This window comes from Macrobrachium nipponense, chromosome 44 (assembly GCF_015104395.2).
Source record: "Macrobrachium nipponense isolate FS-2020 chromosome 44, ASM1510439v2, whole genome shotgun sequence".
Taxonomy (NCBI): Eukaryota; Metazoa; Arthropoda; class Malacostraca; order Decapoda; family Palaemonidae; genus Macrobrachium; species Macrobrachium nipponense.
In genome coordinates, this window is record NC_087221.1 from 21,200,274 (window position 1) to 21,225,848 (window position 25,575).

At 36.6% G+C, this 25,575-nt stretch overlaps 2 protein-coding genes across 10 annotated transcripts in view; both read left to right on the forward strand.

Annotated features, from left to right (window-relative positions):
- The first annotated feature begins 260 nt into the window (after positions 1-260).
- Positions 261-23,771, forward strand: LOC135204083 (small ribosomal subunit protein uS11m-like). The gene is made up of 5 exons (XM_064234075.1): positions 261-619; positions 8,772-8,902; positions 9,057-9,157; positions 9,281-9,346; positions 23,488-23,771. The coding sequence occupies exons 1-5, from the start codon at positions 351-353 to the stop codon at positions 23,596-23,598; spliced, it is 678 nt and encodes a 225-aa protein (XP_064090145.1). The 5' UTR covers positions 261-350; the 3' UTR covers positions 23,599-23,771.
- Positions 23,772-23,975: 204 nt separating this feature from the next.
- LOC135204080 (chromodomain-helicase-DNA-binding protein 1-like) overlaps positions 23,976-25,575 on the forward strand; it is a 124,181-nt gene continuing 122,581 nt past the window's right edge. For all 9 annotated transcript variants that reach the window (XM_064234064.1, XM_064234071.1, XM_064234066.1 and 6 more), the window contains exon 1: positions 23,976-24,448. In XM_064234064.1, the coding sequence (XP_064090134.1) occupies positions 24,440-24,448 (9 nt within the window). In that variant the 5' untranslated portion in view covers positions 23,976-24,439. The remainder of the gene's footprint in view (positions 24,449-25,575) is intronic.

Genomic DNA, 25,575 nt, shown 5'->3' on the forward strand with positions numbered 1-25,575 from the left:
AACACAGTACAATCAATATGGCGGCTATGGGGTTGGGCACACAACACTCACTGTACGAAATACTACTCAGCCCCACAGAAACCTGACTATTTAGATAAATTTGAAAACCTAGCTGCTATTGGTTACTTGTGGAACCTAGCTGATTTTCCTCACCGTGATTGGTTGGACGGTTTTAGATCCACCAATGACAGGGCGGGTTACAAGCGGTCTTTTAAACGCGGTGCGTATCATCTGTATTGCGATGGAAATTCACGTCCCTGGTGATTCTCGGCTCTTCCATTCCCCACTTGGAAGAAAGAAACTCTCGTGTACTGCTGTATATTTAGTGAGTGGTGGAGAATTTTGCCAAAATGTTGCCCAATGTAGTAGCAAGAACCGCCTGGTCATCGCTTTCCGCTGTGCGAAGACTGGGTGTCCAAGAAATCAGAGCAAACGTCCCCGCCGCTGATATTGCTTCGAAATTGAGTCTTGCAAGGGTGGCCGATAACTACCAATGCCTCCATACATCTTCGACGACGGGGAAAGCAGAAGACAGGAAGGAAATGATGGCCTCCATGCCGAAAAAGGACGAGGGCACCGAAGGAGAAGTGTCGGTGGACATCGATTCTGGCATCAAAGGGTGAGTATTAAGGTCGGAAAGGGCCTTTCTTTTGTTGATCTCTTTGTGTTTCATGTCCAGCTTTCGGAGACCGACCGACGCCATATTTCTTGCCGGCCTTCCTGCCTGGCTTTTGTTGATGCTCTTGTAACCTACGGCGTCCCCTTCCATGTGGTTAATCGTAGTCTGTGCCAGGAATGTTGTTTGTGAGTACCTGACGAAGTTTTAGGGTCAGGGCATTAGGGTAGACTTATTCTTGTAACTTTTGTTTTGTCTTGTAAACTGGACGCGTTTCAGGGTAGGTAGAAGGTACTCTAGGCTTGGCCCACCCCTCTGATCATTTCAGAATGGAAGTGGTGCTTTATCTTAGCCTTCTAGGCCTACCGTGCAGTCTCTGGTAAGGTATTGTGTTAGGGGTCTGCCAAAAGTCTGGGAGGTAATAGTATAGTGTTTCTTGTTGATAACTTGTAATTACAAACCTTAGAACTTCATTTTTTTGACGCAATTTTAAGTGTTTTTAGGAAGTATCACTGATGTGCTTAGTGTAGTGGGCGCTAAGTAGGAATATGGTCAATTTCTGTGAAAAGAACAATTTTTAAGTGATGTGAGTTGAGGTTTCAGTCAGAATACTGTCTTGTATTACTTACAGACCGTGAAATGAGAGTAGCCTGGGCCTTAGGTCACCTTTTCCAACTAATATGAAGTCTCCAGATGTATAGTAAACATATCCATTCTAACATTAAAAGTAATGTCATCCAAGTCACCCTGTTTCTTCTGCAGCCCTTGAGTGAAATTTTTGTTTAGCCTAACAAGTCTCTAAATGTGAGCCTCAGATACTTTTACAGCATAAAGATTGTGTTCTGCTAAATATTTTCTAAGTCTGCTTTACTAATCTTTTAGTAGATAAGACCAACTTGTCATGTCTCCATACGTAAACTTATTCATTTTCAACTGGTAACCATCACCAAAAATACCCAGTTTCTCCAGTTTTTTCTGCACCCACAGTCACATTTTTTTTAAGTTTTGATGCCTAACAAATCTCTGTACTTCAAAATGTGATCCTCATATTGTTACATTAAAAAAGTACTTTTTGGTAAAATAATTTTTTAAAGATCATTCATTACTAATCTTGTTTTGGGAGTATTACTAATCAGCATTACTAATCTTGTTATGGGAGTCTCTTACTAATCAGCATTAGCTAATCTTGATATGGGAGTCAATTACTAATCAGCATTAACATTACTAATCTTGTTATGGGAGTCTTATTACTATTCAGGTGTGCAGATTCTTTCCCCTAGGACTTAAAATTATCATCTCTAGATCTGCTGTCAGGAGATTAAACTTTATTACTCCCATAACAGTAAAAACTATTACTTCCTTAACAGTAGAAACTATCTGCTTAATTTTTTGTCTATTTTCAATTCCTTGTCAGAGATCCTAGCCCAGCTTAAATTTCAAATTTCAGCACTTGAAAAACATCAGCACATTCTGTCGATTGTCTTTGATTTTTTTTTTCTCTCACCAAGATGTATGTTTATTGGTTGGATCATGTTTTATTTTATTTATTTACTCCAACTCTGTTGTATAGGCTAACTTACATTTTCCTGAATGGCTGGAAGTAACTTGGTGCTGGGCATAATATCCTGAATGGCTGAAAGTAACCTGGCGCTTGGCGTTATATCCTAAATTCTCACTCCACTTGGGTTAGGGCCCGGCAAATTGGTAGTAAGGATGATGCTGCAGGTAAATCGATAAGGGAGGTATTATTGGTTTGCACTGATATTGCATAAGATGCAAAGACTCTCTTTGAGAAGAAATAAGGTTATAATCTAGGGTAAAAAACCGCATGGTACAGGGGTGGACCATGTACGATCAATGTGTACAACCCCAAGAAAAGTACATTATAACGCGTCCTGACACCGGAGTAGAGGTCTTGAGCTCCGTTTCTCACCAACAAGAAGTCGCGTCTGATGCCCATCTCCGATGTCAGGATGAGTAACGTACTATTTTTGTGGTTGTACACACTGATCGTATATGGTCCACCCCTGTACCATGCGGTTTTTTACCCTAACTGTTACCCTATTGAGATTGTATTTGAGCACAGAAAATTACTACTGTCAGCAGGATCAAGAAACAATAGTTTCAACTTAACAGAAATGTATAATGTGCACATTTAAAAAATTTCATTGTTTACAAAGAGAATACTATTAACATCCCTAGGTGGATTCGTTTACAAAGAGAATACTATTAACATCCCTAGGTGGATAATTTTTGTTAGGTTAGACTAGGGAAGGGTACCATTGGTTATACTAACCATGGCCAAATCACATTACAATCTGTTGAAACTATATATTCAGTGTTGCACCACAAGTCAGGTTAGGAAGATGACAGGACTGGGCGATCTAGGAAATGTTAGGTTTGGCCACTTTTCTTGGTGGGATTTCTCATGCCTACCCATCTCCCACTCAGCATCCTCTTTACCTATTGTTAGAAAATGAGAATATGAAACTAGAGAAAAGAGAGAGCCGGGCCAGCATGGTCACCCCAAATTGACTTGGAATTATGTAGTTGATTGGGTGCAAGGCTCTTTTTGCCATCTACATTGACCCTCTATTTCTCGTGTCCATAGGTCTAAAGTTAGAGTGGTGTCTTTTACCAGCTCCAAAATTTCTCCCTCTTTCCTCCCATGTGGAAAAGAGATGTAGAGTAATAGGAAAGCAGTGGTGTTTAAAGATAATAGTTTAAAGATAATAATATGCCTCTTGTATCCCCCCTCTGTTTCAAATTTGTCCTTGCACTTAGATTATCAAGACAACCTAGTGGATCGCATGAGGCTAGGGTTCCTGTGCCTAAGCTTCAGTTCCTGGCTAAATGGTTTGGCCAAAGGACACCCCAGTCTAGTCTCACCAGTTGTCTTAGAAAGGTCCGGTAACCATGGCATTGCTTGACCTTCAAAAAACAAAGAGAGAAGGTGCAAATGTGACCGTATTTGCCACTACTTGAACCGTTTCATGTCACCTCTGTATTGACCCCCCTCCCAGCAAGTAAAACATGTTTTTTAACTTGATTTTAATGGGTCCTTTCTTCTACCAATTTTATTAATATTTTTGTTTTAATGGATCCTTCCCTCCACTAAAAAAATAAAATAAATTTGCCTGGTTATTTATAAGCTCTCGGCTGCACCAGAAGTATTAGTTTGAAATCTTTTTTGTTCAAAAGGGGGGGGAAGTATAGCAAATTACATGGAAATTTAGCCATAGTTGCTTTCATAAAGGGGAACGCCTACAGATTAGTTGGGCAAGAGTATCGTCTGCTTGATTATTGATGGACGAATACAAACGATGGCGCGACATGGTGGCGGCCAAATGGAAGATATTTTGGTCAAACTTGACAGCCAGCACATGTTTTGGCCCAATTTTCGAAAACGTGCAGTAAAAGATTATACAAATCGCATGTTCAGGCGTAATTTTCAAAAAATGGTAAGGAAACTGGTGTGTTTGGGGTGGGGGGGGGAGTGGGGAAGCAAAGACGATGACAATTAACTATGAAATCCAGGAAACTGCTGTTTGGCTTACCCCTTACTCTACATTCGTTTGGACATGAGTTGCGCGGCCTGGTTAACAAAACTGTCCCCCTACTTTACGTACATTTGTAGTTCGAACATATGGGCTGTTAGCCTAAGAGGGCGTTCGGGCATGAGATGCGCGGCCTGGCTAACTAAACTTGACCCCTAACCAAACGAACCTACCAAACCTGGCTGGTGGGGGGCTTTGCCCCTCTGGACCCCCCCCCGATCCCCCAGTATGGTAACAAAGGTTGTGACCTAACCAAACGAACCACACCAGTCTGACTTAGGGCACAAAACTGTCTTGCTCTTTCATGAGGCTCGTTGTTCCCTCTTTGCAGTGTTCTCATTGCCATTAAAATCGCCGAGAAGGCCACTTTTAAAAAGGAAGGAACATAACACGTCAATATCGTCACAGAACTTTATCAAATCCGAAAACGTAACCCGGTTAGCAGCGGCAAAAGCAACGTGCGATGAGGAGTAGATGGCGATGCCATGTTGACTGTTTTGGATGGTTGTGCCTTGCGGGTTGTGGTAGTTAATTCTTCCAGGTCGAGGGGACTTCTTGCCTATGCAAATGGATTTGGTTGTTGTGTGGCTGGGTCGAGTCACAGAACTACTTACCTTGGCAGAGGGATTATGGGCCGGGCAAAAGGTGTTACGTGTAAACTACCCCACAAGGGCAAGTATTGCACATGGACTTCCACATAACTAAAACATTGCTTATTTAAAGGTTTGGTTTAGACTTTATGAAAATTTAATTCTAGAACACAAACTTAATAAATAATATCTTGTAAGTAATGTAATTTTGCTAAAATTTAAGCACTTGTATATTCATTGTCACTCGTAAGTTATCCATTGGAAGAGTCAGAGATGTGATTGGGAGGGAAGGGGAGTGACAGAGGTGGAAGATGAATGCAGTGACTAATGGTTATGGTCACTGAGATACACTTGAAGTAATGTAGGTCGAGTTGTTGCGTTTGCATAAAGAATAGAAAGTTGTCGTCTACGGAAAGCTACGAAATATTAACATTAGGTCAATGAAAATATAGGAAGGAAATCTATGCCCAGGTGAACATGTCACCTCATGTTATATAACATTTGTTGCTACCCTGGGCTATTGTGTGATGCTGTATGTTTTCGAATAGATGATTATATTACCTTACTGAAAGAAATTTTATCATCTTTTCCCTGAGGGGTACGTATTGATATATCAAATGTTTTGATAAAATTTATATAAAATAAAACTTAAGTGGCAATGTACAGTATCAACTGGTGGTAGAACTAGTAAGTCCAAGTGGTCATGGCAGTAAACACACGAGTTTTAGGTGGAACATGCACATTTAATTTAGGTGAGTTAGAAATTTCAGAATTGCAGCATTTTTTGTATGTTCCACGTACAGTTTTTAAAAATCCAGCTAAACTACATGTCCACAGTATGATTGAGTATGCAGAAGTATTCTCAATATGTTCATAAAACAGCATGGTCAGGTGATAAAAGGAAAATGAAGGCTTTTCAGACTAGGTATAGAATTGGAAATGCTGCTCAAATTATCTAGTTATACAAAATGAAAATCATAATATACCCATAATTAAGACTAACAACACAGGAAAAAAAAATTGAAGAGTATTTTCTTACATTGATACACTAATGTAGATATTTTCAACACATTGGGGGCTTGATGGTTAAGGATCAACCACTGACAAAGATGACATGCCGGTTTATTAATGGAAATATAACTAATAGGTTTGGTGTTTGACTAATTTTTGCAATGCTGGACAAAATTAGGGTTGTAAACTGTACTGTAGATATGTAATTATGATGTGCATTGGTTAGGTAAGAGGGGAAAGGTCATTTGATTAAAAGCTAAATTATAATTGGTAATATCAAAGAATAATTTTTATTATGCTTTTGAGATATAGAGGCACATGGTCTGTGTAGATTTTATTACAGGCTTGCTACTTGGTCATTTGTTAAGCACTTGGCAGCAAGCTAATATTTTTCAAAATTGTTAATTTTTTGTTAATGCTTATAATGAATTTTGAGTAGGCAGAACCCAAAATGTTTGTATTTTCAGCTGAGTATAGTATGTATGTAATGTGCTTTCAGGTGTTCCACAAGGCAGTGTTCTTGGACCTGTGTGATTTATTTACACTAGGGACGTGACATGTGAAACTGATTGCATTTATTCATGATGTTACTCTTCTAGCTGTTGATCCAATCTGTCTGCTTTACGGTCTGTGGTTGCAGTATCCTTGTATAGGTTGTCATTTAGATGATGGTTTTCAGTGTTGAATGACAGTAGTTGAGATATATAACTTATATTATTGCAGTATCGCTTCTTGTTTCCCCAAAGTCTGTAATTTGCAGAATGCATTTGAATGTATGTTGTGATTAGGTAATTCCTATTTTTTTCCCCCACAGTTGGACTGTTCACTGGTCCTTTAAGGGTGTATTGCTGTCAATGCACCTCATTTAGTGTAATGTAGGCATTACTTAAGGTTCTTTACAGTAATAATATATATATATATATATATATAATATATATTATAATACACATATATACACATTATATATATACCCCCACACACACACACACACACCACACACACACACACACACACACCACACACACACACACACACGATTAGTTAGAACCCGCGAGAATGTTTGGAACCCTATTACAAAAACGCTAAAAACAGGCTAGTTTGTAGGTTAAAACTCAAGAAAAACCACCACAACAAATTTTCATACTTGTTTTTTTTTAAGTTTTATCACAAAAAGTGCATTTTATGATGAAATTGAAAAAAAAAAAAAACTGGAATTTGTGGATATTTCTCGGAAAAATACTGCGAATGCGCGAATTTTAAGCGAAGAATGCGGGAAAACGTTTCGAGAGAAATCCACGAATGTGAGAGTCCGCGAATAAGGGGGCCCACTGTGTATATATACTATTATATATAATATATATATATATATAATATATATATATATTATATATATATATTATAATATATGATTCATCATAATTTCGTCCCCCACTGTCTGTCCTGATTTCGTTCCTGTCCACTTGGACAGTGGTTCGATCCCATGGTGGGACGAAATTATTATCAACCAAAAAAAATTCCCCTTCGGTACATATATGAAAATATATCAATTCTGAGGTAGAGCGAATTTAGATATTAAAGGACATTTGTAGCTCAAATGAGATATAAATGAATCACGGTTCGACGTGATCATTATTCATATACGTATATATATACATAACTGTACTTCCATTCATTTTCTTCCATCTTACTGTCCACCCTCTAACAATTTTTTATATTGCAACTGCGAGGTTTTCCTCCTGTAACACTTCAAACCTTATGCAGTCAATCTGTTTCAGTGCTGAATGGCCTTAGTTGCCCCAGTGCTTGGCATAATACCAAAAATCTATATAAATCAAATATAAATCAGACAGTCCACCGTGGAAGTTTTTGGGTGCTGATTCCCGTCTGAAGACTTGGAATGAGTCAAGTTTTTGTCAACTCTTATTGTTGATTTGGTGTAAATGTAAAGTGAATAATATAGTTAGTCCCCAGCTAAAGAGGTGGCGGTGTTGGTTCCATTTAATGGCTTGATGTTGAGCGAATGTTGCTGATAACCGGTTAATGGCGACTTTGTTAGGTATGTAGGTATGTATCGCCACCGGTTTTGGTGCTAGGTAACCACCATAAAACCGGATTGCTGATAATCGAGACTGTCGATAAGCAGGACTGCCTATATATTTGTATTGTTAATGCAGTTTAAGGTCCACAAATTCACTATCACAAACTTTTCATTGGAATTTAACTATTTATCAGACGCAGGTTTTTCACAGACACAAACGCAACATTACTATCGTGGTTGATTTTTGGGAGACATTGGTATTATGATCAGAAATTGTTAGAAGTCATTTATATAAGAGAAAAGGTAAAAGTGTTTTTCTATATGGAATGTAGGCAGTGAAAGAGTATGGGTTTTAGCCCGAAAGATTTTTTTTTTTTTTTTTTTTTTTTTCCCAACCTTTCTTTTTCTGTAATATATAACAATTTTTTTTTTTTTTTTTCACCTTTCCTTTTACAGTAATATGTAACAACTATTTTTAATCTTCATACTCTAAACCATATTTTACAGTAGAATGTACTGACTTGACAATCGCAATTTAATCTATGAAATGTGCATTACTGATAAGATATTAACCACAAAAGTCCAACACAGATTAGGATGTTTATGTCAGCTGATAGTAGGCTGCATGATTATTGGTTTTGTATGCGTAAGATTCTATTCGGCAATAAAATGAAGTAGTACGGCAACAGTGATGAATTTCATACTAATGTAATACCCAGTTTTTAGTCATTATCATGGCTTGGTTCTTTTGTAATTTGAGCCTTCTACACTTTTTTTGAGTTTCATATGTAACTGCTAATGCAGAGTGACTTGATTCTCATTTGGTTGGGTGGTTGCCCTGTTACTTCATGCAACACATTCAACACATTGCCAAAATAGTACAGGTTTAGGAGACTAGCCCTTCACCTAAATTCTGGGTGAGGATAGGTATTCTGAGAATAGTCTTGGTTTATTTTTAGGTTTGGTGGAATGTTTCCAGATGAAAATACCCCTGATCTATTGTTTGATGGTGTTCGTTTCGCAGACCTTCCAATTTTACATGTGAAGATTTCAAAAAATAACACCATAATGGCTTTAACAGATGCCAAAGGTAGGGGGCTAGTTTGTAATGCACATGAGTTGAGCAATGCTGGAGGGAAAAGTAATATGAATTCTTCTAAGTACAGTAGTAGTGTTAAAAATATATATTTTAAGGTTGAATTTTTTTTTTGGAAAATAATGTGTGGTTTAATTTTTACTTGCAGGTGAGCTGAAGCTTGTCAGGTCATGTGGTGTTGAAGGATTCAAAAACTGTCGAAAGGGCACCAATGTAGCAGCGCAAGCAACTGGCATCAGTTTAGCCACAGTAAGTACATACTTTGTATGTTTCACTGTATCTTGCCAGCTAAAAGTGTGTTTATTGCCTAACATTGTCATAGTTTCCTTAACAGTTTCATAAACTAATTTTTTTTTCTCTTTCCCTCTACAGAGAGCTGTCGATAAGGGTTTCAAGAACATTCGTGTGAAGGTGAAGGGCCTTGGACCTGGGAGGATGGTGAGTACCAGCAATTAATTTAGTTGTACAAATAAATATTCATATATACATACAGGCAGTCCCCGGGTTACGAAGGGGGTTTCGTTCTTGAGACGCGTCGTAACCCGAAAATTGTTTTAAGCCGGAACATTGTCAAAATTCCTGAGAAAACCTTACTTTTAATGCTTTAGGTGCATTTAAAACTGTAAACTGCATTCTTATTGCATTTTTCATCAAAAATAATTTTAAATATTGATTATTTTGCATTTTTGGTGTCATATTTCATCTGCCAGATCAGCATTTGTAGGCGTCGTAACCCTGGAATAATTTCTGATGAATAATAATTGAAAAGCGTTATAACCTCGGAACGTCGTAAGCCAAGACCGTCATAAGGCGGGGACTGCCTATATATAGTATATATATTATATATATAGCATCATTAAGTGAGCCAAAAAGGTAGTCAAAAGCACTTGCTGGGTAGTGATCTCTAGTTCTTGAGTTTTAATGGGAAGAAATTTGTTTAATGAATACAGTGGAAGCTCTGGTTTGTGAATGTGGACAAAAAAAAAAAAAAAAAAATGTACACCAGACAATAACTGTGCAGTTATATTGCAAACAGGTGTAAAAACTAGGAAGTCACAAGTCTGTTTAAACATATAAATGAATTGTGTCTTGGCTTATACAACAATGCATCTGTAAAGGAAATTCTAGTGTAACGGGATATAAATGGTAATTGCATTTGATAATTAACACACCCCACTTTTAGGCAAAATTCATTTAAAATCTCTACTAAACCTTTATCAGCTTCCTTATGGAAACTTTACTTTCATTATTAGATGAATTTTTTCAGAATTTGGTATTAATAAACAGCAAAACATAAGTTGAGGTGCTATTGTACAATTAGTAGGAAATAAATGGAAGGTAATGAATGAGTTGTCTAGTTTAGTTTGTTTTGTTTTTTTATCTTTCTCTCGCAGATAGTAACTCAGTAATTTGTCTCTCGCAGATACTAACTCAGTAATTTGAATGCGTTTCTAGGTGTCAGAACTCAATAACTAATTCATAAGCAATAACACTTTAGGCTCATTGCTTCTTTTAACTAACATTCAAAAGCAATGACACTTTAGACACTTTTTTTAACAGACACTTCTTTTAACTACCATTCAAAAGCAATAACACTTTAGACTTCTTTTCACAGAGGGTTAAGCATAAAATGTTGCATATAGTATATTACCTATACAAAGAGGCATTGATCATCAACCATTTCAAAGGGTAGTGCATTCCTATGTTTGTACATGTTCATATAGTGACTAGTCTTAAAAAGGTTTATATATGTCTTAGAAATGAAGCTCTACTACCTTGATATATTTCTCAGAAGTGAAGCTGCTGCCTTCAACATTTGTAAATAATAGTTATAACGTGGTCATTGTCTTGCGTGTTTCAGTTTGGTAGCTTAAGGCAGCTTCCCCTTTACCCCTTCATAATCTTAGTGTTTTCATACACCCCTGGAATAGGTTTGAATTTACAGTATTGGTAGGGTTGTCATGTATTGTTTGCATTTTGACAAAAACTTTTTATTTACTTTATTGCACGTTTTTTTTCAAGTATTGTAACTGATGAATTTTTTGTACTGCCAGTTTTTATTTTCATGCTATACCACAAGATTATATTATGAGAGCATGGGAAAGGGAGAGATAGTATATGTATGTCAGATTAAAAAATTATTGGAATAGCGGTAGTGGATGACAGAATTAGAGACCTAGATGCATTGTCAGCTTTTCCTTAATATGCTCCCCAGTTTTGGGGTGCACTTGCATGGTGAGGCAATACAGCACTTGCAAGAAGCTATCATTTATTGTTTTTAACAATTTTCATATGCAAATTAGTGGGATTCCTCATTGTTGCCAATTTTCTAGGAACTAAACATTATAATCTTACATAATTAAAGATAGAAAAGGTAATAGTAAATGTATGCTGATAAAAATGCTAGTTTAAAATAGTGATACATATACCTTGAAGTGTCAGTCTTGCTCAACTGGTTATGTGTTATTAAGTGGAGAAATTTATCCAGGTTTGTTTTCAGCCACTAGATGTTTTTTTTTTTTTTTTTTTTTCCCGTCTCTCCAGTGTATTGGGTATATAATATGGCAGTATCACCATGTACATGAATATTTTCATTTAATTTTAATCCTGTTGACAGCTAAACTGGACAGGTAGGTTACTGAAATGTAGTTTGCACATTTACAGGGGTTAATGAGGCAATTAACAGAAGTGACTTGCGCTATTAACTTTCCAATGGGTTAGTTGTATAGTCTGACCAATAGTTTTTTTTTATTTTTACTGTGGAGATAGGTAGACACTATGGCATGGCTTCAGTAATCTTCACTGAAGTTCAATCCTTCATAGGACTGGGGGTGACAGCAATGCCCTTGGGCCCAGTTTGGCTTTTCATGCAAGCATGGTGCCAAATTTCCTGTTCCATCTGCTAGTCATGAAAAGTTCCAGCAGGAGGGTTTGGGGAGAAGGTTAGAATAGATACAGAATCAAGTGTGATAGTAATTTTTTGTGTACCATTTCACACTAGGTAACTGTAGTACATATCTGTAAGTTGTCTCTTAAGTTAATTTTATTAATGTGGTTTGTAGTACTACACAATAAAAACTGTATGGTAGCATTTGGTGGCTCATGCAGATCGACAGTTGAACCTCTTAAAACTGGCATTCTATGGTCAGGGAACTCCTCTAGTATGGCCCGATTTTGAATTGCCCGCCATTAGTTTTTTACACTGGTGATGCCACATATTGTTTACAACTTGAAGACAGCAGAAGTTATGCCATATCTCCTTTACACAGCGGAAGTTATGCTATACCTCCTTTGTTTTAATGAAAATAGTTATTAGTATTGAAAGTATGAAGTCAATTATAAATTTTATATTAACTGAAATGAATAAATATATATTTTAAAATATTCCTCTTGAGAAGTCTACCAAGTCAAAACTTTTGATCAAAACAATGAGACAATTGGCATTGCACGAATTACTTGCTGATTGTGCTTGAGAGACATAGGTGGTAAAGTTTTGATAATTTCTTTTATGTAACTGTGTTATGTACCTTTTTGATATGCCATCCATAAGATTAGATGATATAAGAGATAAGAAGCACAGGCTAAAATCTTTATCAGCTGGAAAATGTTTATTTCATTTGCAGATAGTTTAGTTTTCATTTTCATCAAAAGGGGGCGGTGTGCTTTGTTTACGTTTTTACAGCGACATCTAATGCGCTGTGATCGCTGAAATAAATAATTCATTAATATTTTTGCATCTCTGCTCTACAATCTAAATTAATTAAGCTAATAGCGATAATTATGAAGATAACAAAATTTAGAATATGAAAGATACCATTAATAATGTGCAGATTCTGAGAAATTTAGTACTGTAGGTGACTTGCGATTGGGCTAACTTAAGAATGTAGGTTAAATGTGTTAAAGTATGTACACTTTGAAGAAAATTTACACTAGTTATAAAAAGAGTTGAATATTAAATGATAATAATAAGATGCATAATTAAGTTACATGATACACGTTAATGTTATATATAGATAGAAGTTAAATATATATATATATATATATATATATATATTATATATATATATATATTCAGAACTTGCAAGTAGGAGTAGGCAAAGTCAGAAACTAGGCTATTTTTATGTGAATTACTTTGCAAGACTCTTACCTAGGGGCTTCATTTTTTAGGGATGTATTCTATATTCCGGGATTTTCTGTGGTCCAGCAGTGGCCTAGTCCCAAGGTTTCCGCGATGAAGAGGTTGGGGTGTACTGAACATTTTTCTGCCTAGGTGTAAATCAGGGGCAAAAAATTGTATCAGTTTGAGATTCACATGTAATGTTATAGTACATTTCATTGTGCAATGTAACATTTGCAAATAGTTTACGAAGCTAGACACTCTCTCTCTCTCTCTCTCTCTCTCTCTCTCTCTCTCTCTCTCTCTCTCTCTCTCTCTCTCTCCTCTCTTAAGAATTTTAATCTCTCCTCTCTTAAGATTTTAATTTTCTCTCTCTCTCTCTCTCTCTCTCTCTCTCTCTCTATCTCCTCATCTCTCTCTCTCTCTCTCTCTCACCTCTCTCTCTTAGATTTCGATTTGTGTTCAAGATTGAATTTTTTTCATATTAGATATATATATATATATATAGATATATATAGAATATATATTAAAAAATTAAAAATAAATAATATATATAGATGTCTTTATAATTGTTGGTCCTTTGAAACTCATTTCGAATCCTTGAAGTTGAATGGAAATTTACGCAGGTGTCTAAGTTTACTTTGGCAAGAGTTTATGTGTTACCATCAAAATCTCGAAAGGGTATATGTTGATCCTTAACCCCTTCTTACTGGTGTGAGCAGAATGTGAACATTGCGTTTGCTGCCGAACTGAATCTCTCGGTAGTGACTCAAGTTTGGAGGGGTGCCGATCGTAAAAATATTTGCCAAAAAATACACTAATCAAGACAGGCTAATGAAATTATCAGGATTATTAGCACTATAATAACGCATATTCTCTGTTAGTTTTATCATCCTACAGGGAAAATAAATGATTTTATGAAAAAAAATGTGAAACTCAGTGTCCTTGTACAAGGGACACTGTGGTCGGTGAGAAAACTACGGTCTTGAATAGAAATTCGGTCTTACAGAATGTTGGTAGGTATCGCACCTGGAACATGCACATAAAGTATTATCATAGAACCGTAAATAAGCACGTAATAACAAAAAAAAGAGCAAAAACTAAAGCGAAAGCCCGCCAATAAATATAGGAAATCGCAAATTTTATAGTATATCTTTCAAAAATTGGTCAATGTCATTTTCTACGTTTTCTAAGATTAGTTTCATCACAGAAAACAACTTTAGGGGCATCAGGGGTATCTAAACTAATTTTTCAAGTTTCTTGTCCTCAGAAAAAATCGCTTTTTCTCTTGGTTTGGTTTTTTTATATATATAAAGTTACTATAAGGCTTTATTTCTACCTTCATTTATCTGGTGTTCATATCTTTTATTTAGTAAAATGTAATGTGAATAATAAATAAATACAGTAAATGTGATACAAACTGGTTGTTTACTTGGGTAGAAGTTATTACATGTTACGCTTGTCTGGTTTTGTGATTTTTTGTTGAGACGCAGTTCATCTGTCACCTACACACTACTAAAGCAATATATGTTGTCCTTCTTTGAACTCATTTCGAATCTTGAATGAATGGAAATTTACGCAGGTGTCGTTTACTTTTGGCAAGATTTTATGTGTTACCATCAAAATCTCGAAAGGGTATATGTTGATCCTTAATGGGTGGATAGGCTCTCAGGAGTAGAAATAACAGGTTGTGGGTGATGGACGGATTGATCCTGGGGAGAAGGAATATTAAGTGCCTTTTATTCAAGGGGAATCGGTTGGGCCACTACTTACGTCAACAACTAATAGACCGGATAGGATGAGAGCCTGAGTGGCTCAGGGCTTAGTTTTGGTCTCTTTGTAAATTTGTTCTTAAATATACCCAGGGACTGCTGGCTGGTTTTAGTTCTTATTCTGATAGTATGTCAGTTATACAGTGGTCCTCCGTATTCGCGGGGGATGCGTACCAGACCCCCCCCCCCCCCCCCCCTGAATAGTTAGAACGAACCCTTTAGAAACTCTGAAAACACCCTATTTTGTTAGTTAAAACTCAAGAAACCCCACTAAAAATGTTCATACTAGGTTTTTTTAAGTTTTATCACAAAAAATGCATTTTATGATGAAATTGATAAAAAAAAAAACCTGGAATTTGTGGATGTTTCTCATAGAAAAATACCGTGAATGCGCGAATAATGCGGGGAAACTTTCCCGAGAGAAATCCACGAATGTGTGAGTCCGCGAATAAGGGGGCCCCACTGTAAATGTAATTTTGCTAAGAGAAGTGCAAGGAAATATTTGAAAAACAAATAGACAAAAAAGCTACTGCATCCTTCATTCTTGGTAAATTTACATAAATATTTTACAACAAATGTGCTCACGATCTGTTGCTAATGTTATTTCTTGCTGTTTTGATTTTGTGTGATCTCTAATTATAATTTTACAAAATTGATAATTCATTTATTAGAAATCTATAACTAAAATTTACAATTGTCTTGTAAAAGAGGCCCCACAATGGGTTGTCAATAGTCAATTTCAACTTATGGATTTTTTTTTTTTTTTTTTTTTTTTTTTTTTTTTTTTTTTTTAGTGCATTTGCAAATCTTCCTCTTTCCATTGACTTTTTTTTTTTTCCTCTACATTTTTTTTCCCATTTTTTTTTTTCCCATTTTTTCTTTTTCCCCCATGATTTTTTTTCTTTTTTTTCTCCTTTCTCTTGACCTCAATTTTTATTTTCACTTTTCCCCAGAGATATATATATATATTTTTTTCTCCTTTCTCTTGACCTCAAATTTTACCCGGTTGGTGTGGTGCACACTGTTAAATTACCCCGTCCACTAAGGGTTAAAAAGTTGAGTTGACTGTTGTGGGTTGCAGCTAGATGGTTTTAGTACTCTCTATCATCAAAATGGGAATTCTCTCCTCCCTCATCTCCGTCTTCTCATCCTCATCTCTTCTCTCCTCTCTCTCTCTCTCTCTCTCTCTCTCTCCTTGACTGTAGCCATTACTTAAGGCTTTGCAATGTCCTTTTGACCCCTAGGTGCGACGTCTTCCCTTCGCACTGTATCTCTATTCATAATCTTTCTTCTATCTTTTAAACTGTTCATAATCTCATACTTCGTCTTTTAAACTCTCTTAACAATTAGTTATTGTAGGTCAGGAACTTAAAAGCCTTTGTCAGTCCTTTAGGCAAATATTGAAACACCAAAAAATGTGCAATATTACATCAGTATCTCAGGGTCATATCCCTCTTTATATGCCATGGAAACTGTAAAGGGTGTTGTGCACACTAGGAATTCGTCATACAATACTCACTCATGGATTCTTGACATAAGGTGAAAGACCTCCATTCTACAACAATTATATTGTGCCCTTGACTGTGAAACATTGCTGGTCTCATGTGTCATTTTGTAAAGTCTAAGACACAGGTTCTTCTCTTGGGGCCAGGGCAGAGAAAGGCATTTCATCCTTGCTAAAATTGGGGAAGGCAAGGGGGGAGGGTTCTGTTTAGGATTGTAATATTAGAGCTGTTGTATATCTTGGGCAGTGTGTGTACAAATGTATTGTTTATATGAATTTACAGTATATTTCTTACATGGTGCTGAAACGTTATGAATTTACATATGTATTTCTTACATAGTGCTTAAATGTTTTAAAGTTTTTTTTTATTTTATCAAGCCTTCGAAACCTAAATTTTGTGATGCCAGGTTTGGTGACCATAAGTCAAAATATTTTCAGTGCTGAATGACCTCATAGGTCCCAGGGCTTGGCATCTCTCATGCTTCAATTTTTGGGCTTACGTACTCTTGCTGACAGTTTACGGCATCTGGGCTGACAGAACCAGGTTGTCCTTGACCAGTAGCATCTGGGCAAGACAAAATGTGCCTGGACTCACATGACAGTTTGTTGTTGGCTTGTAGTGTCTGGACCAATGGAGCACTTTGTTGATGGCCTGCAGTTTTAAGGTCAACAGAATCATTTGTTAGTGGCCTGTAGTGTCAGGACCAACAACAAGCAATCATTTGTTGTTGGCCTGTAGTGTCAGGACCAACAACAAGCAATCATTTGTTGGTGGCCTGTAGTGTCAGGACCAACAACAAACAATCATAAGTCTCGGTGACTTTTCATTTACGTTACAAATTACTTTACATATATACAACATTAGTTGGAACCTGGTAGTAGTACTTGTACTCTTGAAAGCATTACTAAAGGGTGTTCACGGCATCCCTCTGGTCTCTACTTGTACCCAATTGTTAACCATTATAGTTTTTACCTTAGTGCAATTGTAGTTTTCCCTCTTCCACGTAGATTCATGTATTTGTTTTTATTTTTTGGATTTCTTGAACTTCTCACTTAATACCTTGTCCAACCATTCCAACTTCCCTTTTTCACTTTCTTGAGCACTGAATTGCCAAAAGTGCCCAAAGCTTGGGTTACCAGGCTAAATTGAAACAAAATCGGAAACAATACTTTTCATATCTGCAGCTCATGGTCTTTTGGATATGAATTTCATTCATACATGAATTTTTTTTTTTTTTTATGTCGAGTGGATGGAAGGAAAGATGGTACATACTCTCCTTCAGGGGAAAAATTGGTATTACTGTATTTGGGAGTGTTGATGCACAGGCCTTTAACACTTTTTGTTATAGTGCCTAAACTTTAGCCCTAAAATAATTTTATCAATCTTGACTATTTAGGTTGATTTCACCCCAAGCTGGTTGAGTGTGGCCATTTATATTTATTTCACCCCAAGCTGGTTGAGTGTGGCCATTTATGTTTATTTCACCCCAAGCTGATACCTTCAGCTGCACAGTACCATTTGTTGGTCAGCCTTTAGTATATAGTGCCAGTACCATTATTGGACAGTCCAGAAGCTGTGGAAGGGCCTGGAAATTCTGGACTTCAACCAGTGTCCATTATTTTATCCTGGAATTTGGCTTTAACTGAAGACAGATTCTGAACTGGAAAAACAGCTAGCTGTAGGTGGCCCTGGAAGGACCAAAGTTGCAATTGAAGGGGCTGGAATTTCTGGACTGAACCAGTGTCTATTAATTTACTCTGGAACTTTTGGTTGTTCATACGCGAACAAACCTTCAGACTTAAACAATATGATCATTTCTAGCGCCCAGCTGGATCCAGTCAAAAAACATATGAAAGCAAGGAATCTTGTGATGTCTGGCAACGCATGCATAGATTGAGTGAAGCGCCCACGCCACCGTGTCAGTCTTTTCTTAACTGCCTGGGCGAGAGTCGTGGTTAACCTCTCTTGGCCTTTACCCGGTTCATTGCCCATTACGCTTGTGTTCAGTGTGTGTGTTTGGCTGTTATTATGGCTGCTTCTGCTCCTTCCCGGCCTCGTCCAGGTTTTTAACTGAAGACAGTTACTGAACTGGAAATCAGCAGAGTTACTGAACTGGAAATACAGCAATAGGACTGGAAGGACTTCAAGTTGCAATTGCAGTTGTTGGGTTTTAAGAAATATAGCAGCAGTTGTTGTGCCTGGGATATGTGAACTTGAAATGCAACCTAGACACCTTGGGTTCATTGGTTACTCTTCAAGTTCATAGTTAACATGCCACCACCTGATTGGGGCTGGAAATGACTGGATATGAGCAAACACTTACACTGTGGCTGGAATGTGTGCTTTTTGGACAGAAATATTTTGATTATTGAGCAAACAAGGGGCAAATGTTGGTCCTGGGTTGTCAGGATTTAAATCGGTAGTACATAGTATTGGTGTGTTTGTACTCTTGCAGTAAATAAGGGTTTTTAATATTTGTACTTAAGAACAGCAGCTGTTGGCATGGAATGTCTGGACTTGGAATGATAGTTGTCAGTCCATAAATAATGGTGCTTGGAATAACAGCTGTTGGACTTAGTTTTGACACTTGGAATAGTTGTTTGGACTAGACTGTCTTATTTGGAATGGCAGTTTGGGGGTCCCTAGGTCGTTCAAAATTTTTTAACCATTTTTGTTCCTCGAACATCTGTACTTGCAAAAGCAGTTGTTGATCCTTGACTGTCCGGAAATAGAGTAACAGCTGTTGGACTGAGTTTCTGTTCTAGCAACCTCAACATTGGGTGGGTAACCACCAACAATTGTGGTTGAATTGCCTGGACCAGCAACGAAAGTGGTTGGGCATTGGAGGAAATTGTTTACCCTTGAAGGTTGGACTGTCACATTGATAAGAAACTGCAGTTTCTTGAACCTGAAATGTGCAAATATGTTTGGCAGTGGCTGTTGCTAGCCTAGGAATATTTGGACTGCCATGGAAGTTGTTTTGGCTTGGAATATGCAGAGATTCTAGAACATGTTGACCCATGAATTTTTGGACTGACTTGTCAGTTGGAGGCCTTGAAATGCCTGGATGTGTCTTTGCAGTTGAGCATGGAATGGATGGGCTGCTGTGCAGTTCTTGGACCATTAATGTTGGAATACATAGCAGTTTTTGAGCTTTTGAATGTTGGACTGCAGTGCAGTGGTTGAGCTCAGAACATCTGAAACCAGCAGTTTTAGATACTGATCCTGGTGTATTTGCCTGAAATACCTGGACTACTTCAAATGCCGAGACCTGTAATAGCATTGTAGGGAATTAAGACACTAGTGACCGTGCAAGGACTGGTTACATGGAATTTTTGTGGCAGTGGTTAAGGCTGGATTGTTTGGACTTGTTCCCTTTTACCAGTTTCCCTTGGTTCCCTTTTACCAGTTTCCCTTGGATGGTTGGGAAAGTGTAATCCAAGCTTTGTAATTTTTTATTTGTTTTTTCTGAAGTGTCATGGTTCATTTCATTTACAATGTTCCCTCTGTCTCCATATGGCCTTTTACCTTCATTCTGTTTAGGGCAGAGTATAGACAAGAAATGCTATACCTTGAGGTGAAATCTGTCTCGTGGCAGTTGATAGTCTTCATCTGTAGTATCTCCTGCTTAGACTCCTTCACTGTTTCAATAGTAAATAGTCTGGAATTTTATAAATTGGCTTGCCCAAAGTCTGCAATTCTTCCTTTCCCTCCTTGTTTGCAAGGACCCTGTCCTAACCCTTGTTAGTGTCAGGGCAGGAGTATTTTCCCAAGTATATAGATACAGTATTTGGGCAAATTGTTTGAAGCTCTGTTGGTGTTAATCATCCCCCTTCCTTTTCACCATTCCTAACCTTATTCATGTGATGGATCAAGAAATTTCATCATCCCTCTTTACAAAAGATTTGAGTGCAGAGCCTTTGTGAGATATGTCAGCTAGGGCCCCTCTGACATTAAAGCAGTTGGTTTAATAGATCTGAATTTTTGGAAGAGTGAAGTACCTGAAGATGGTATAAAGGGGGCTTCCCAATAGAATAGGAGTATGTTTAATTGTAATTACTGGCAAGAGAGTCCCTCTTATTTTGAGGGGTAGTTTTGGTTTATAAATTTACAGTCATGGTAACAAACATTTGAAAGGGAACTATACTGGCAATTTTACATCATACAGTAGCTTTTTGGTGAACTTATTGTAGTTTAAAAAAGAAAATTCTGGCACATTACCAAAGCTTCAAGAGGAAATATATAGAAGGGATGCAGAATGTGTCCTATATAGGTTGGTCACAACAATGTAATTTTAAAACTGAGGTTGTAAGCATGTAAGGAAGTCCTTTGCTCAGAACTTGACATGCGTATAGTGATGCATAGTAGGGAGATTCAGGAAAAACTAAGTTTAATAAACTACACAAAAAGCCACACATTATTTCAGTAACCCATACAAGCATTGCATGTCAACCCAAGTAATTACATGAAACAAGTCAAAATTGGATGAAATCACCAAAGTTCTTGATAATTTACTAATCAAAAAACAATATTAAGCAGTACTTTTGTTGGAATTGGCAAAGGGGGAAACTACAGAATAACAGGAACTTGGCAAAGAATATTTATTGCAAAAATTAATTCGCCCACCTCGATAAGAAATTGACTAAACTGACTGGATATGAAAAAATGCTGTAAAGAAATCTAAATTAATACTTGGTAACCCTGTAATGAACATGTCTTGAGTTGGCTTCCTACTGTACACACACTTAAAATGACAGGAAACTGTGAATTAAAGCAAAGAATACAATTTAAAATAGTAATAAAAATGCTGGCACAATGTTCCTAGGAAAACCGATTTTGTTAGTAATGTCAATACTGAAATTGCACAAGTTAGCAATGAAAAATTGATCCATCACAGATTTTGCACAGTCCATGTCAGCTCAACGGGAATATTGTTGTATTCAATGTAGATTCCAGTAAAAATAGATGGTGCTTTCACCATGTTCAGGATATTTTATTGGAAGGGGGGTTTAATTTGGCTTTTATTTTTATTTATTTAATTTTTTTTTAAAGTATAATGCTGTAAGACACTGGCGTCATTTTTAGTTCCTGCTGTGGTATAATTTGGCATATTCTCCTAACTGATACCAAGTTCTGTAATATTTGTTAGGCATCAACATGTTAAGTGGATTACATGGTAGTCTTTAGTTACAATCCAATTTGTTTGTAACATTAATCTAACTAACAAGTTTCATTTTTTAATGGTAATTTGGAGTGGACAGGCAGGAAAGGGCATTTTGCTTGTTCCCTGTGGATATTACCCACTAGTGAAAAGTGGAATACTACTGTGTATACTGTAGCATAGCAGGCACCAGATCTTGTGGTAACCCTTATAGTTAGGTTTGGGAATTTATAATATTATGGGTTCTTTTGGGTCGGTTGTATATATATTGTTGTTTCGTCTTCTATTTATTGGATTTTTTTTTTTTAAGATTTAGTAGTTGCATTTTTTTATGTAAAAGGGGGCCAGTTTGAGTTATGAAAAATAGGCAAACAAGAATTGAAGCTTTTAAAAGGAGAGAGTAAATGGTGTCTGTGAAAATGATCAAGGAACTTTTGTATGTGGTATGAGATTAAGGGAGAGCCGGTTTTGAAATTTTTAGTTGAAAAAAAGATTGAAGGTCTGAAATAGATGAGGAAGAGGCAGAACGTTTTCAATTAAAAAAAAACAAAGAATCTATCAGACAGAGCAGATGAACTGGCAACATATTTAAGAAAATTTAAACAAGTGGCTAGACATGAAAAGTACTTGACCAGATGGTTGGACTGTCTAAACTGGAATTGCAAGAAGGGACCCTGGGATGTAAGGATTAGGTAGTCTCAATTTACCTTTGATAAAGGTTAGGTCCTCATATTGCAAAGGGTTGGCTGAGGTAATAAACTAAACTTTTGAGGATTTTCAAGTGTGGGTTGACATTTTGAATCCCATGCTTTGATTTGTTCCATGCACTTTAATTTTGTTTTTTCCCATCACATTTATGTAGTTGAAATTACAGCACTTTCTAGTCACCTGCTGATAAACATTGTGAAAATAAACCATTTTCTGCTGATGTTATGCGGTTAGCTGTAGCTACTACTAATGCCAAGGTTTTCAAACTCCTGTTACATTTTTTTCGGTAGTACTGTTGGACTACTAATTTTAAATACTATTGTAGCCCCTTCTCTGAATGCGTGCTTTTGAGATGGTATTGGTAAAGTAAAAAGAACTGTTGTATAACTTGAACTTCATCATACTTTTATCCAGATTTAACAATAATTACATTATAGGTAGTTTCCTAAACTTTATTGCACTTATTATACCTAAGGTGTACAATGCCTTACGTCCAAGAGGTGGGAGAGTTGTGGGTTTCATATCTAGTAATTTGCTTTCCCTGACAATTGGCTCTGCAGTAGGTACAGGGCTTCACAGTCGTTAGCCTTTTAGGAACTTACTGGGCCCTGTCATTTAGTTAGCCTTTAGTGGTACTAATTTGGAAATTTTTATAAATGGACCAAATGTGATTAACATATTCATATTTATTCTTTTGCACAGAATATATATATGCTCACATAGTAGGGTAAGGATTATAAGGTAGTAGATTGTTTGACACATGCAGAAGGCTCAAAATATAATCCTATTTCTTTTGAGCTCTCCAATAACTGTGGGTTGCATGTAAAATTTATACAGTACTGAGCCAAGTCCATAGCTCTGATTCTATTAATCTTTCATTTGTGAACTTGGTTAGATCACAGTTTAACAGTGCTTTTGACTATCATATATACACAATAATGTTTCTTCAGTAATCATGCTTGTTTGAATTTTTTTGCAATTATGCAAAAGTGGTGCTTTATAAAGGATACATATTTGTTTGTCATCTATGTTCAGTTATAAACCAACGTTTGATTTTTTCCTACAAATATTTTAATTTAATGAACAGTACTTGAGTAGGTAAAATTAAACTGAAGTATATAATGTATATATTGACTGAACTCAGTTTTGTTATGAATGGGTTCTTGTCATTGCAGCGTGTAACTTCAGGCATTTTAAAATATTTTGCTGTTCAAAAATGGCTGTCTAACTCGACGTTAGTATTTTTGTTTTTTATGGTAGCATTATTGTCAAGTCTTATATTGTTATATATTGATGAGTATCATTTTCTTTTTCAGAGTGGAATCAAAGGTGTCACAATGGGAGGCCTCAATGTTGTGAGCATTACAGACATGACATTCATTAATTGGCTAAATAACCCACGGCCTAAGAAGGCCAGGAAATTGTAAAGTTGTCTGAAGATCCTTAAAATACGATAAGTTTCCAACTTATTCTTAGTTATTTATGTAATTAAATACCGGTCCCGATCTAGGGAACTTCATGTACTTGGTTTAAGTTAAGATATTTCTGTATAGTTGGCCAGTTATGATTTTCTTTCTTAATAAAACGCAGATTGTTATAATTTGTTTTTTCTTTAGCCTTAATTATAACTAGGGTTAAGGTTCTTTTATAATTTTGTGAAAACAAAACCAGTTTTTTTAGTCTATACTACTTTCAAGTAGTGTTGTAAAGCTACCAACTCATTATAAATATTGGAAAAAATCTTGAAAGTCTTTTAGAAGGGTTTTCCAATGTTGTTATTTTAAAGTAGTTGCGGGAACTACGTCACAACGCTGAGCATTGTGGGTACTGGTAGGAATACGGCTTGACAGACATCTCTTACACAGCTGTTGCACTCTGTCTAATATCGTGATATTTCCTAGGCATCTGCCCTCGTTAGGGCCTGTAAAGAAGATCAGCCCATTGTTTAGTGCATGTAGATTGTCGTGGTGTGTGGAAAATGCGTGCATTTTATCAGAAATGTGAAAAAAAGTGGAATCCGCAGAGCTACGACTCATGAAAGGCTGGGTCGCCAAAATGGCCGAGCGTCAGCCATCTTTGCGGGCCACGTAACCCCAAAGAATCTCAAGTGTGATACGTTCAGCTTCAGTTGTGACATCATTTATAAGACTTTTGTGTTATTCACATCGGTTTTGTTGTGATTAAAGAGATTTTGTACGGAAAATTTGGAATCTTAGAAAAATTTCGCCGTACCGTATCCTGTGATTTCGTCTGTGAAGCCGGTGCAAGATGAGAGAGGTTAGTGCCAATGTTGACATCAGCTGATGGTTTGTTTACATTTGGGGAGCCTCTACGAGTACCCGTTATGCAATACGATGGTTGATTTGACCGTTTTTCATTATTGCTCCCTTCACATATTTCACCTCTGGTACTGTCTACTCTAATTTTTGGAAGATTTCTTAATCAGCAATTATCGTGGTTTTACAATTTTTTTCAAGCTTCTTTAGTGAGGAGAAAAGGGGAAGCATCCTCATCTCTGCGATGCTTCCGAAAACCTTCGTGTACTAGATTTACTTATAGGTATGCGTAGCCTACTTTTTAAAAATTTTTAGTTCCTGTTTATGCGATTAGTTAACATTAGGCTATACTTAAAAGCTATTGTTGTAGCATAACTTGTCCAAAAGACTTGGCACTTTTTTTAGATATTGATCCTTATCCCCAAACGTGAATTATGGGGGTTCGGCTTTGCTCTTTTCTCAAGGTAAACTAATCAAATTGTGTTTTAATTCAAGGATAATTTTTTTTTAAGTGTCCCTGATAGTGTACAAGATTCTGATGGTAAAAATTCCTTTTAGCAGGTCTTTTTTTAGCCATTCTTGGGAGATATTGCTCAAGTTCTGTAAACCCAGCAAAGGTCATTCAGCTTGTCTTAGCAAAATTTGGTGTATTCTGATGGAAGCAGGTGTCATTGTGTGTGAAATTTTCACCGAGTAGTATTATGTAATGTAACTTAATTTACAGCTCTGCTGTCGTACTCCCCAAGGCCTACAACAAATTCAATTTTGGCTTTGCAAAAATTTTGTATAATGCACTGTAATTAGTTAGTATCTAGCTTATCCCAAGGAGAATATATCGTATTAATAATTGGGTTAGGTTAAGGGAGGTGGATTATATAGAAATGGTTTGCAAAATAACCTAACCAAAACCTGCAATAAGAGGATTATCATACCTCTCAGAAATGACATTTGGAAGTTAGCTTCAGGGAAATCTGTTTTGTTAGCTACTATACAATTGACGCTGATTTTTAGGTTTTTCCCGTTTTCTTATTGCCTCGAGTAAATGTAATAAATGAGTGAGTGGCACTGAGTCATCATTAAAAAAAAAGTTATGTCGAAGTATTGTAATTTATCTAGAAAGAACTTTGT

Coding starts and splice junctions, on each gene's coding strand:
- LOC135204083 (XM_064234075.1), top strand. CDS start 351: ATGTTGCCCAATGTAGTAGCAAGAACCGCCTGGTCATCGCTTTCCGCT. Junction 620..8,771: donor ATCGATTCTGGCATCAAAGG/GTGAGTATTAAG, acceptor GTTTATTTTTAG/GTTTGGTGGAATGTTTCCAG. Junction 9,158..9,280: donor CTGGCATCAGTTTAGCCACA/GTAAGTACATAC, acceptor TTCCCTCTACAG/AGAGCTGTCGATAAGGGTTT.